Source organism: Bos indicus x Bos taurus, chromosome 21 (genome assembly GCF_003369695.1).
Source record: "Bos indicus x Bos taurus breed Angus x Brahman F1 hybrid chromosome 21, Bos_hybrid_MaternalHap_v2.0, whole genome shotgun sequence".
Classification (NCBI taxonomy): domain Eukaryota; kingdom Metazoa; phylum Chordata; class Mammalia; order Artiodactyla; family Bovidae; genus Bos; species Bos indicus x Bos taurus.
Window position 1 is genome coordinate 17,088,936 of NC_040096.1, and position 13,402 is coordinate 17,102,337.

General features: G+C 42.9%; 1 protein-coding gene across 2 annotated transcripts in view; it reads left to right on the plus strand.

Moving 5' to 3' along the window:
• Positions 1 to 13,402, plus strand: part of AGBL1 (ATP/GTP binding protein like 1) — a 928,519-nt gene that overhangs the window by 82,906 nt on the left and 832,211 nt on the right. For both annotated transcript variants that reach the window (XM_027520902.1, XM_027520903.1), the window contains exon 5: positions 1,819 to 1,912. In XM_027520902.1, coding sequence (XP_027376703.1) covers positions 1,819 to 1,912 — 94 coding nt within the window. The remainder of the gene's footprint in view (positions 1 to 1,818; positions 1,913 to 13,402) is intronic.

Here is a 13,402-nt window from a genome sequence, read left to right on the forward strand (position 1 = left end):
CTCTTTAGTTCCAGGTTCAGTTTGTTTCCATTTCTTTGAGGCCAACTCTGGGAATTGTGGCAGCTTATGTCATGGCTACAGTCTGCTCATCATGTACTTAACTTCTTCCACCTGGTGGGAATTCCAGTATCTACAAGACAGCTTACAGGATATGACTCAGTATATTATCACTAGCTCTTAAGAAGGAATGAAAAGTCCTTGACTTCCCTTATTGACTGAACTATTATTATTTGGTTTCCTTTGATAGCTTTGCTGCTGCATTTTCTTACTTTTCTGATTAAATTTTTTCTTTGGTTAAAGTTTTTCCATAGGCAGAAGAGTGTGTGTGTGGGGAGGGGGGCGGGTGGCAAGGACCATAGGATCCTGCTCTGTTTCACAAGAACAGTGCGGTAAAGGGGGAAAAAAAAAAGAGTCACACTTTGGAAGATAACCTTCTTTCCTTCTCTGAATTGAACATTTTGCCCCCAGCCAAACTGATTCCATTTTGTATCCTGTGGATTCCTCTTATTTTTTGATGTGACCAGAGCTCTTCCTAAAGTGAGCTGAGTGGAGTGGGGTGCTGGGGATATTGTGGAGAAGCTGGAGCATCATTGGAGATGAGAGTGGCATCCAGAGATTTTGTATCCAAAATACTTACCTGAAGCTGCCAGGTTGACCAGATACCCCTTTGAGTCTCTTTCTGTTATTCAGATCTCTCACTATGTTTCTCTAACCATCCACTTGGACAAAAAGACAAAGATTTCTGGTAATTACCTCTGAGAAGGACCAACTAATGGATAGAAGCATAGTCAAGCCATAGCCTCAGTGTTGGGAAATCCGAATGCCAAAGTAGGAGAATTTGGATTTGGCATGGAACAGAAAGGGTGCTATCTTTTTTATTAAGTTGTTCCTTAAAGTTTTAAAGAAGTGAATCCAAGTTGTACTCACCCTTAACCCATCCACTTGTGACTTTTCTTCATTGTAAATTCTCCAAACAGTAAAATGTACCCAAGAAAGTGTTTCTTAAGGTGCTGGCTGTGTGTGTGTGTGCGCGCACGCACATGTGAATGTCATTTTGTCTGTGTGTGCATGCATATGTGTGTGCGTGCATGTATGTATCATCTGGGAAGTTGGTAGTGGGTGAAACAGCTTGATCTGAAGTTGCCAGAAAGCCAAAGGTCTACTTAAAGAGAAATCTGCTGCTCAGCAATTACCTTGACTATTCTGATTAAAAATACAATGGATTCCACATATATGCATTAATACACAATATTTGCTTTTTCTCATTTTGACTTGCTTCAGTCTGGATACCAAGGAGGAAAAGGGGTGGGATGGACTGGGAGATTTGGATTGGCATATGTACACTACTATGTATAAGACAGATAACTAGTGAAAGGTGACAGTACGGCACAGGGAACTCTACTCAATACTCTGGGGTAACCTAGATGGGAAGGAAATCCAAGGAAGGGGGGATATATGTATACGTGTGGCTGATTCACTTTGCTGTACGGTAGAAACCAACACAACATTGTAAAGTGACTATACCGCCCGCCCCCCGAATACAATGGTGTAGAGCAATGGGCCACCGGAAAATGAAAAACGTAATTTCATGGCTTGGGCCCCCTTTGAGAAAAAGATAGGACGCGAAGATAATGAGTGCTTTTCAGGTGTCTTTAACTTCCAAGCCAGGGATGAAAGACCATAGACTTTCTCTACTTCTAAGTTGCCTTTGGCAGGAAAGGCAATGGACCTCATCTTTCTTTTAGGCTCAATCTGTGATGCTGAAAATAATGCTTGGTTCAGATGGGTCAATAACTAGTGTGCTTTTGTTTTTCTCAGTCACCACAGGAGCCATGTTGGGAATTAACGGAGCAATGGAACTTCTTCTCAAGGTCATCACCCCTTACACCCAGCAGCGCACCCAAGTAATCAGGTACTGAGCACTTTTGAGTACTTTCCCCCCCTTTGAACAGATACAGAGATGGGGATGGTCCCAAAGATATTCTCAGGGTGATGGGTTGACATAGCTACGATGTCCGCCTTAGATATGGTACAGTGACCTTATCCTGTGTCAACTCCCATCCACCCATGCACCACTTCCTCTGAATGTTACAACAAACCTGAATAGATATGATATAATGGGTATAGCACCATCCTCATTCTCAGATGAGGAAACTTAAATGTGGAGAGAGTCCCTAAGATCACAATGCCAGGAAAAGGCAGAGTTGGGATTTGAATTCAGCCTGATCTGTCTGACTCAAAACTCTTTTTTTTTTTTTTTACCTGAAGCCTTCAGGTATCTCTTTTAATCACAGCAACTCTACCATAATGAGTACAGCCCTTTAAAGACAGTCCAGAAAGGACCTGGAAATGAGATGTTCTCAGGGTCTCTGAAGAGATGGCCAGTTAAATCTCTGATATGAAATTCTGGTTGCGTGCTAGCTTTGAGATGTGCTTTTATGATTGGAAAGTGAAACTCTGCCTGTTCTCCCTGGTCCTGCCTGCTGGAGTGGAGTGAATCACAAACTTAAAAAAGGGAGATGGTCAGACACGCCAGCTTTAGAGATATTCAGAACCATTAAGATCCATCATTTATGGGAGTGACTCAGCAAGGACCTTGAAAGAATATTAGAAAAATTCAGCCAATTTCCAAGATATATGGGGTCGTTTGGCAAAGGAGCATTTCCATGCCCAGCCATGGTATTTTCCGCATCCCAGCATCAATCTTCAGCTCATCTCCCACCTGATTATTTTTCTCTTGGGTCACCAGACCAATGCCATTATCATCCATTCTCACCTGCACCTCTCTTCACCAGCAATTCCTAGAGTGAAAAGCATGATATCTCAGTCAAAAAAAATTACTCATCAAATATATCGAGAAGTACTGGGTTAAACAAAGTTAGGTACATTTCCTTACTCTAAGACTTCTCAGAGCTTTTGTAAAGCCAACACATAATTCAGAATATTCAAGATGGGTATGTAGTGTATTAATTGTTCTTTAGTTGCTCAGTAATATGACCCCATGGATTGTAGCCCACTAGGCTCCTCTGTCCATGGGATTTCCCAGGCAAGAATACTGGAGTGGGGTGCCATTTCCTTCAGGGGATCTTCCCAACCCAGGGATCAAACCTGAGTCTCCTGTGTTGGCAGGCAGGTTCTTTACCACTGAGTCACCAGGGAAGCTTCCAGGTAGTATATACCCTTTTCCAAAACTGATTTGGCTAGGGATCCATTTTTGTTTGGAGACCACCTCTCTTTTGGGAGTCTGTGTTGCATGTACCTCATTTGAAAAATCTCTGAAGTGCAAATGTATTGCAAAATGAAATTCAACTAAATTCTATCAAAGGATCCTCGTTTAGTTAAGTATGAAACTTCAGAGTCACAAGCTCAGTGACAAAAAAATTAACTTTCTTGATTTCTCTGTAATTATTGAATAGATCTTATTTCCCTCTTAAACTTCATTATTCAATTTAAATATGTTTGATTTGGATATTTTGGTTTTTATCATGGTTCATAGGCCTTTGCTGCTGACATATGCAGACTTAATGTGGCTTTTGGTCAATAATCCATGAGCTGTATCTTTTTGCCCTATTCCCCAGAACTCTTCTATTTTCCCCGCTTCCTTTTAAAGATTGCTTTTTTTCTCTTGATGTGGACCATTTTTAAAGTCTTTATTGAAATTGTTGCTATATTGCTTCTATTTTGTTTTGATTTTTCGGCGGGGTGACATGTGGGATCTTGGCTTCCTGACCAGGGATTGAACTTCCACCCCTGCACTTGGAGGTGAAGGTTTAACCACTGGACAACCAGGGAAGGCCCCTCCAGGACTCTTCTAAACTGCTGTTGTCTGCATGCATCTCTTTGACAGCTCAAAGATATTTGGTACTTATCCTATATCATGTGAAAATCTAGCAGCATCTCTTGGGCCCACCCACATAGCAGTATCCCTCAGTGCTCACTCGGGTACCATGTTGTTTAGAGAGCTTCTCTAGGTGAGTCCTCCCTGGCTTTTCTTGGCCCTAGGCCCCTCCTTTATGGGATCCATATAGTTTTATATCAAACTGGGGGATGGGGAGTAAATGACAAAGCACCGAAGCCCCCTTCTCAGAGATTCATGCTAGTCGCCCTCTCTATTGCTCTTTTTCTCCCGCAAAAGGAATAGAATTCACCACAGATCCAATCAAGGTGTATAGAAAAACGGGAAAGTGACCCCAGGGATTAACAGTGGTGGATGTTTCCAATGACACAGACGTTTCGGGGACCTTGGCATATTCCTGCATTTCTGGTCTGTTCTGTAAAAGACAAAACGATTCCCCTTCTTGATCCAAACGCCAAATTAAAACCAAACCTCCATAGAGGAGAGGCTTTTCCACCAGCCATTTCAATAGAGCTGTCATTGCCATGGCGTTTATTATGTGCTCTGCCCTGTGTTAAGCTCTTAGCATGCATTATCTCACTCGATCCTTTCCTCTTAGAGGCAGGTGCTATTACTATTCCCAATTTTAACAGGGGGAAAAAAATAAAAAGGAAGCTGAAAGAAATTAAGTAACATGCTGGGATTTAAGTGAAAGAGCTGGAATTTAAACCCTGTCTGATACATGAGCCTTTGCTCTTAAACCACCATCGTCGTACCTTGCACAGCCTGTTTCCAGCATTTGATTTCTAAAACAACCATAGGTAAGACAATCATAAGCATTTAAAGTTTGTTTAAATTTCAGTGACCCTCTAAACTCATGGACCAATTCGCTTAATGATAGGGGAGCCTTTCTCTTCGGTTGAGTGACTATTTCCTCTCAAAGGCTAAAGATCTGTTCTTCTGCATTTGAATTCTTTCTCAACGCTTCCTCATTTTCTGCCTTGCCTCCAGCCTCCAGCAGCACAATAAGAAGAAAGGCACTAAAATCAGAAGACCTGCCTTATAGCTTTCCTTCTAGCTGATTCCTTGGCAAGTCCTTTATCCTTTCTTAACTCTCACATTTCTCAAAGTGTGAATATCAAGTCCTTCCTCCTAGGTTTGTTGTGGGCATTAAGAAAGAAGGTGCCAAAAATCTCAGAAGCTTTGCTGGGCTTTAATGTTGTTCCTCGTTGGGAATATAAATGCTATTGGATACTTGGCCGCCTGCTTCAGATCAGTCAGCAAAGCTAGAGGCAAACGCGCAGCCGGGAGGTTTCTGCCATCACTCACCTTCTCCCATGAACTCCCTGTTCCAAAAAGTAACTAAGGCATACCCCAGTGGATTCGACTCTAGTCCACTGGGATGCCAGAACCTGGGGCTTTGAAAGGGTCTTCCAGGGATGCAGTAATGTGTCAGGGGGTCCTAATAGCTCTACTTCTACTTGCAAGAGGGTCATCTTGCAAGTGCTGGCAAGCTCTGGGAGAGTTATTCTCAGATGCCTCAGCGAGAACAGATGCTCAGCGTTGTTTCTGTGACTCCTCCCTGCCCTGGAGATTAAACCTGCCCTATTTCTCCAGTGCAAACCTAAAATTAGTTATGCAGCTGTCCTCCAATAAAACCCTGTCTCCAGATAGTACTCAGGGTGAGATTTACGACAGAGGCACCAACTGCATACCTTTTGAGAGAAGGGGCATGCCGAGCAATGTCACTCACCCTCTGTGGCTTCTTGCCAACCCTCACTCTCAGGGGAGGTGGCTGCTCCAGGCCTCCCTCACTTCCCAAATAGCCTCCGTGCTGGCAGAGTCTGAGGGCCATAGATTTGTGTCAGCTTGAACCTGTTTCCTCCTGACCATCGCTTTACTCTGAGCCATTTTTAATCAGACCTAGATGGCTCCTCTAGCCTTCCAGTTGGCCTTCCCTAACTTCAAGGCAATTAAGAATGTGTCCTGGGAGATTTCTCTGGTGGTCCCGTGGTTAAGACTGCACGCTTCCAATGCAGAGGATGTGGCTTTGATCCTTGGTTAGGGAACTAAGATTGCACATGCCATGCAGTGTAGCCAATACGTGCGTGCGCGCGCTTGTGTGTGTTTAGTTGCTAAAGCATGCCCGACTCTTTGTGACCCCATGGACTGTAGTCTCCCAGAGTTCTCTGTACTTGGGATTCTCCAGGCAAGAATACTGGAGTGGGTTGCTGTTTTCTTCTCCAGGGGATCTTCCTGATCCAAGGATTGAACCTGCATCTCCTGCACTGGAGGCGGATTCTTTAATGCTGAGCCACCTGAGAAGCCCATATATATGTGTGCATATGTGTTAAGAAATATATATATATATTAAAAACCCCCAATATGTCCTGATCTCCATCTCTTTCCTTACCTTGCAGTCCTCCTCTCATCTCTCTAGTCAGCTGCCCCTGCACATGGGATTCCCTGTCCTGCTCCAGACCTTTTCCTCAGGTGCTTCCTTCCCTCTGGAAGGGCATCGCTGTCTTATTGGATGGGAGAAACTCCCCCCACCTTTTCAGGCACCTCACAGGAAGGAATTTTCCCTCCTCCAGCTCTTTGTTCACATTTTCCTTAAACACATATCAGATTTGACTCCCATGTTGGCTTTCCCGGTGGCTCAGTGGTAAAGAATCCACCTGCAGTGCAGGAGAGGCAGGAGAGGTGGGTTCGATCCTTGGGTGGGGAAGTTCCCCTGGAGAAGGAAATGGCAATCCACTCCAGTATTCTTGCCTGGGAAATCCCAGGGACAGAGGAGCTTGGCAGGCTACAGTCCATAGGGGCGCAAAGAGTCCATAGGGGTGCAAAGAGTTGGACGCAACTGAAATGACTGAGCACGCACCACACATGTTGGTTTGTGTGTCTTCCCTCTCCTTGAAATTCTCAACCTTCTGAAGGAAGAAGTCAAATTATATTTATTTTGCTGTTCTCCATTGGCCGAACCCAAGTGCCCAGACCATGGTATACTCTTAATTAGAAAGAACTTCATTAAAAAAAATATATATATATATATATTTGAATAACCTATCTGATGATTAATAAAAGCCAACATTTATTGAGTGGGTGCTATTTCATGTGTGTGTGTTCAGTCGTGTCTGACTCTTTGTGACCATCTGTGACAGGCCCCTCTTTCTGTGGAATTCTCATGCAAAAATACTGGAGCAGGTTGCCATTTCCTCCTTCAGGGGATCTTCCTGACCCAAGGATCAACCTGCATCTCTTGCATTGGCAGGTGGATTCTTTATAACTGGGGCACCTGGGAAAGCCTGGGTGCTATTGTAGGTACTTCCTATTTATTATCTTATTCCTTGTTACCAAGAACTTCACATGTGAGGTTCTATCATGTCTAAACATGTCTGGGAAATGATGTGGTAGATCTCTCTGAAGTCTCTTGCGTGAGAGACTGAGGTGCCTGGAGGGAGAGGAATCGTGCTAAGAGAATGAAGGCAGCAACCGTCAGCTTGAGAGAGAAGAGAGTCTCACTGGAGGGAAGGCACACGTGGCGTCTTTTATCTCTTCCTCAGATTTGTCTAGAGGATTGCCTGAGGTTGGCAGAAGAGAAAGATCCGAGTGTGAGGGGACGTGACAGGCAGTGTTCACATTCAGGCTTCACTTCCTATTTGAGACAGAGCTAGGCTTCCAGTATTTGGTTTGATAATCCATTCAGCTGGAATTTATGGGGCTTTAGAATTTATGGGGGAGCTTTTTATAGAATGGTGGCGGGGGGAAGGAATGACACCAGGCCCGGGTGAGCTCGCTCTCACTAGCTGGTTCCCCTGTGAACAAGTTTGTTTATCTGCACCAAAGCTCTCCTTGAGCTTTCCAAATTTGCTAAGTAGGAAAATTTATTGAGGCAAAAATGGATTGCTGGTCTGGCTCATCTTATGACCTTAGACGAGCCTGTGTTTGTTCCATGTCTCGTCCTGTACCTCGGTGCCCTCATTTCCAGGGTGGACCTATGGTTCTGTAAAAACAATGGCAATTTCTGCTGTGAGCATCAGTTTATTTTTCAGGACTTTAAACTCTGTTGACCTCTTTTGCCTTAAAAACATCAGTGTATGGGGCTCCCTGGCAGTCCAGTGGTTAAGACTTTGCCTTGCCATGCAAGGGTTGCAGGTTTGATCCCTGGTCAAGGAATTAAGATCCTACATGCCTTGTGGCCAAAAAAAAAAAAAAAAAGAAAAGGCCAAAATCCTTCACTTGAAATTTCTCTAAAGCTTTCCCAAGAAGTCAGGAGGTCAGGAAATGTGTTGTTCAGGACCCTGCTGGTCTAACCCTCACCGAGGACATTTTCAATATTCCCATCCCATCCATGTCCTCTCAGGCTTTCAGCAGGATTCTCATGCTATAATTTATGCTCTTCAGGCTCAGGAGTTCCTGGGGGCCTAGCATTCTATGGGGCCACGGCGTTCAGAGACCATGTGCTTCAACTGGGTGCCAACACTTTGACAAGAGGAGAAGATGAATGTGTCGGGTCTTTAGCAAGCCTCATAAGCAAATTCTCCAGCTTAGCCTCTTGTTGTCTGTGCTTAGAATAGTTTTAAGTGATCTTCTCCCTTCAAAGGCCTGATCTCACAGCATCTCTGGCATTTGAGCTTTGCCTGAGTGCAGGATTACTAGACATTGCTTCACAGGCAGTTCTTTACAATGATTTCATCTTCAGTTTACGAGCTCTAAAAAATGTCCCTCTTCTCCTTTCCCTCCTTGCAAAACTCCCTACATTTTTCCTGTTTTGCAGACCCAGACCTTCTGGAATTTCTCCAAGCATCCTACCATTCCACTTTTCAGAGTAGCTGACAGATGAGTGGAGACTCAACCAAAGCTCATGGGTTCCCTGAGATCATGAGTGATTTGGTGACTCAGCTACTTTGTCACTGAGACAGAGAAGCAAATTTTCCTGTTTTTCAAAATAGCTACTGAATTTCTCCCTGGGTGTTCTTTCCCCCCTTACTTTCTCATGAATGGCTTTGTGGCTTTTGCTATTCTCGGTTTAATATAATTAAGACTCTGTGGTCTCCAGGGTTTGGGCTCACATGGCCGATTTCAAAAAATGTGTGCTCCAGATCACTTGGACTCAAATACCCTGGAACAGGAACAAAAAAATTCCACCCCAGCCCTACAAGTGCTTCTTTTGGGATGGGCCACACAGGCTCAACTTACTGACAGAGTGATTAGTGCCTTTGCCACCTGACGCCAAGCCTGTAGCTGATCATGGAATGGAGAGTTTCCTACATGTATTAAAACCTTGGTGACTAGGTTTGTTGGTTGAAATCCCTGTCATCTTTTTGGGAAGCCAGTGATCTCTCCCTGATTAGGGCCAGTTGTAGACATTCAAGTCATAGGATCTAAAGTTGGAAGTTCCGTGAGGACCTGCTGGTCCACTTCCTTTGTTTTAAGATGAGGCAGTTAAAACCCAAAGAGGTCAAACTCAGCCTTCCATCATGATGTCAAAACTCTGTCTCTCTTAGATCCTCTACTGTGTAATACAAATCAAACCTGCCCCGAACTAGGACTTTTGATATTTATTTGAGAACATTGTAAGTGTCTATCTTGATTCTAGGCAGGAGGGTTTGAAAATAGCAGAAGGTGAACCCTGCGTTCAAATTATGGCAACCATAAGAGCACAGTGTGGGAGGAACTTCCTGACCCCAGTGCTGGGCTTGTGAAATGGACAGATTTCCTGTTTTTGGAAATGTCCTCATCATGCCTTGATCCTTAGAGCTGAGCCAGAAAGCCCTCCTCTTGTGGACCTGGATCCTTAGGAGGCTCAGGACTTTGGAGAGCCTGCCTAGAAATGTGTCAAGTCCTCCTCTGGGCCTGAGATGGGCTTGGGTTGGCTGTGCATCCACAGGGCTCCTGGTCTGTTTCTTGCTCCTAGACACCCTGATACTTGAGTGAGGTGAATTGGATACCTCGAGGAGGAGGAGCTCTAAAATACATGCATATGGGGTTGCCCGGGGACCCCATGGCCAGTCCTTGATTCAAGGAAGAGATCTGGCAAGCAGGTCTGTCCTGTGGTGTGGTATTTTGTCCTCAGCATGACATGAGATGGGGCAGATGGAACATTGGTAACATGCTGATTTGGGGTACGTCCAGCTGTTTGTATAGCCAGAGGCTCCAAAGCAAAACAGAATAAAACTTGCTGGGCCTGTGTACCCGGGACGGTCCTACATGCCCCCTTGGCTCTGTGAGGGTTCTCTATGACACTCCATTCCCATCTTTATGTGCTGAAACCTGTTCTGCCCATACCTCTTCATGGATTTGGGCTTCCCAGATGGCACTAATGGTAAAGAACCCACTAGCCAATGCAGGAGACATAAGAGATGTGGGTTCCATCCCTGAGAAGATCCCCTGGAGGAGGAAATGGCAACCCACCCCTGTATTCTTGCCTGGAGAATCCCATGGACAGAGGAGACTGGCAGGCTACCATCCATGGGGGCACAAAGAGTCAGACAGGACTGAATGATGAAGCATATGTGCTTCAAGGATTTGCTCCCATTTCCCCTCTGGAGTTTGGAGGCAGGCTCTTAGGAATTTTCACTTTCAATAGATTATTAATCTTCTAGCCCAGGCTGAATGAGCAAGAAACTTTTGCAAAGAAATTTGTTTCTTCCTGTAAGTCATGCGTTCCTCGCAATACTATAACTGCTTTCAAATATGTGGGTGAGGGGTTTCAAAGAGCTGATGGGAGGTTCAGAAAGACCTGTATCAGGAGAGACTCTTCTGACCTTTGCCTTCTGCTTTGAGGGAAGAGTTGCTTTTAAGTATTATTTACTGACTTGGCCATGCCAGGTCTTAGTGGTGGCGTGGGGGTCTTTAGTTGTGACGTGTGGGATCTAGCTCCCTGACCGGGGATCGAACCTGGGTCCCCTGCATTAGGAGCGCAGAGTCTTAGCCACCAGGGCAGTCCTGAAGGAAGAGATGCTTCTAATAGGCCATTACCAAATTCTTCAGGGTTTGATTCTACACTCAGGTGAATTATGAAGCATATGTGTGAAGGGAGCACATTCTGCTTTCCCTATGGGGCTGTGAGTGGCTGCTGGGTCTGGGGTATGTTTATTAAGCAAGATGGACCTACACAGTTAGCTAGAAAGCAAAGGTCAAAAGAAATCTATTAAGCAGATGTATAGCCTTCTATAGCTAGCTTCTTTGAAGAATTTACACAGAGATTGCAGGATGGGAACAGATTGGAAACATTCTAAGTTCAGTTATAGTGCTATTTTAATATCAGGTCACATGTGATCATTAATTATATTTAAAAGAGCCAATGAGAAGAATGGCTAGAAAACAATCGTTTGCCATTTCAAATAAGTTAATTATTAAAAAATGAGGTTTTAATTTCAAGTGGTAGACAGTAGGTATTCAATAAATATCACTTGAATAAACGAACACTGTTGTTTGCGATGCACTCTTTTAACCATTTATTCCTTCAGTAAGTGTCTTTGACATTTATTATCTGTGGAGATGTGTGGACTTTGAGATGAAAATCTACAGCTCTTGTGCTTTAGGGCGCTTATAGATACATGCACAATATGATAATATAATGGGAGGATGTTCAAAGAAGGAGGATCTAGTCTACCCAGGAACTGTCAAGGAAGAATTCACTTAAAAAGGCAGCTTTTGATTTGAAATAGGAAAGGATTTTCAAAGTCGTTAATGTTATAAAAGAAGAACCCTCCAGGCAGAGGCAGAGACAAGTGCAAAAACAACAACAAAAAAGAAAAAACAAGAAAAGCTGGTGGGTTCATATATGACTGGGGTATATTGCAACAGAATGGGGCCAGGGAGCCTACCTCGGTTGTTTTGGAACACTCCAATATCTTAATAGCAATAAAAGAATGGAAATACATAATTCACAAAGAGGAAATAGAGAAACCAATAATCCCATGAAAATATTCAGCTTGCCAATAATCACGGACACACAATTTATATCAGGATACCAATTTCATAAATCAGAGTGGCAAATATTTAGAAAAGTAATATTGTTGGTGAGGATTCAAAAGATGAACTCTCATATATGCTGTTAGTAGTGTAGATTGATAAAATCTTCCTGTAGACAATGGGATGATGTACATCAGGTTTTTTTTTTTTGTCACATTCCCATTCCTTAAACTAATTTTTCCACTTCTTGAAATTTGTCCAGAATATCATTGAGAAAGGTGGATGAGTATTTGTGTACAAAAATATCAATCATGATATTATTTATAATTGGAAATACTATAAACAAAAAATGTGATAACATGGGTGAAAGTTATATCACTCAGTCATGTCCGACTCTTTGCATGGGATGCATAGTAAAATGGATATATTTATACATCATAATATCATGTAGCAACACTCAACAAATACATTAGGAATGCTGTTTGTCAGTAGTATGAGCTTAAGATAAAATATTGACCACAAAAAGTAACGTCAAAATTAAAAATGATCTCAACTAGGTATAAGAACATGCAGACAATTTCTGTTCCCAAGATGGAAGAACTGTGATCAGATTAATCTTCCCATCTGAAAAAAACTACAGATAAAATATATTTAAAAATTATTTTAAAAGATTTAATTGACATCAGGTAATGAAGAACAGTGATCCGTGGGAGTTGTTCAGTCACTCAGTCGCGTCTGACTCTTTGTGACCCCATGGACTGTAGCCTGCCAGGCTCCTCAGTCCATGGGATTCTCCAGGCAAGAATACTGGAGTGGGTTGCCATTCCCTTCTTCAGGGGATCTTCCCAACCCAGGGATCAAACCCGCATCTCCTGCGTGGCAAGCAGATTCTTTACTGTTTGAGCCACCAGGACTAAATGTTAACTTTAAATGTGTTTTCTGTAATTATTAGGCATTACTTTTGTAATGATGAAAATTAAAGCTAAATCAAAATAGTTACAGTAAAGTTTAGTCTGCAGAATATTATATTGGATTGTCTGGCTATGGATGCGTGCATTAAAACTAACAAAACCATTACTGATCATTAGATTGTTCATTTACTCATTCATTCAAAAAGGACTTGAAGAGTTTTGATTAATGAGGAGGATTTAGCCCATTAGCATTGGGAATGGGGAATGGAGGGAGCAAAAGCAGCGTGTGTTTTTGTAGGTGGAGAGAAAAGCACAAGAGAATGCATAGAAGCAAGAAACAGACTAGTTTGGGTGGAGTGAAGAATTAGTTGGATATTAACGTAGGTGAAGTTTGAGATGGGTGATCCTGGGAAAGAAAGATATGAACCAGGGCAGGATATCTTTATATCTTGGCTTCTCTCATTCTTCTCTCCTTCCCCTTCTCCTTCCTTTTCTTACCTTAGTTTGTTTGTATGAGGTTTTTTTTTTTTTTTTTTCCATTTTAGAGAAATTCTTTATGTTTGCATTAAACTTGACTAGTTCAGTTTTCTGCTATAGTCTGTCTGCTGTTCACTGCTTCTGATAAAGTTTTGCATTCATAACCATGTATTTAATATACATAACTCAGTTCGTCTTTTTTTTTTTTTTGTAATTTCAGTCTTACAGAGATACTTTGTCTCTCAGTATTTGTTTGTAA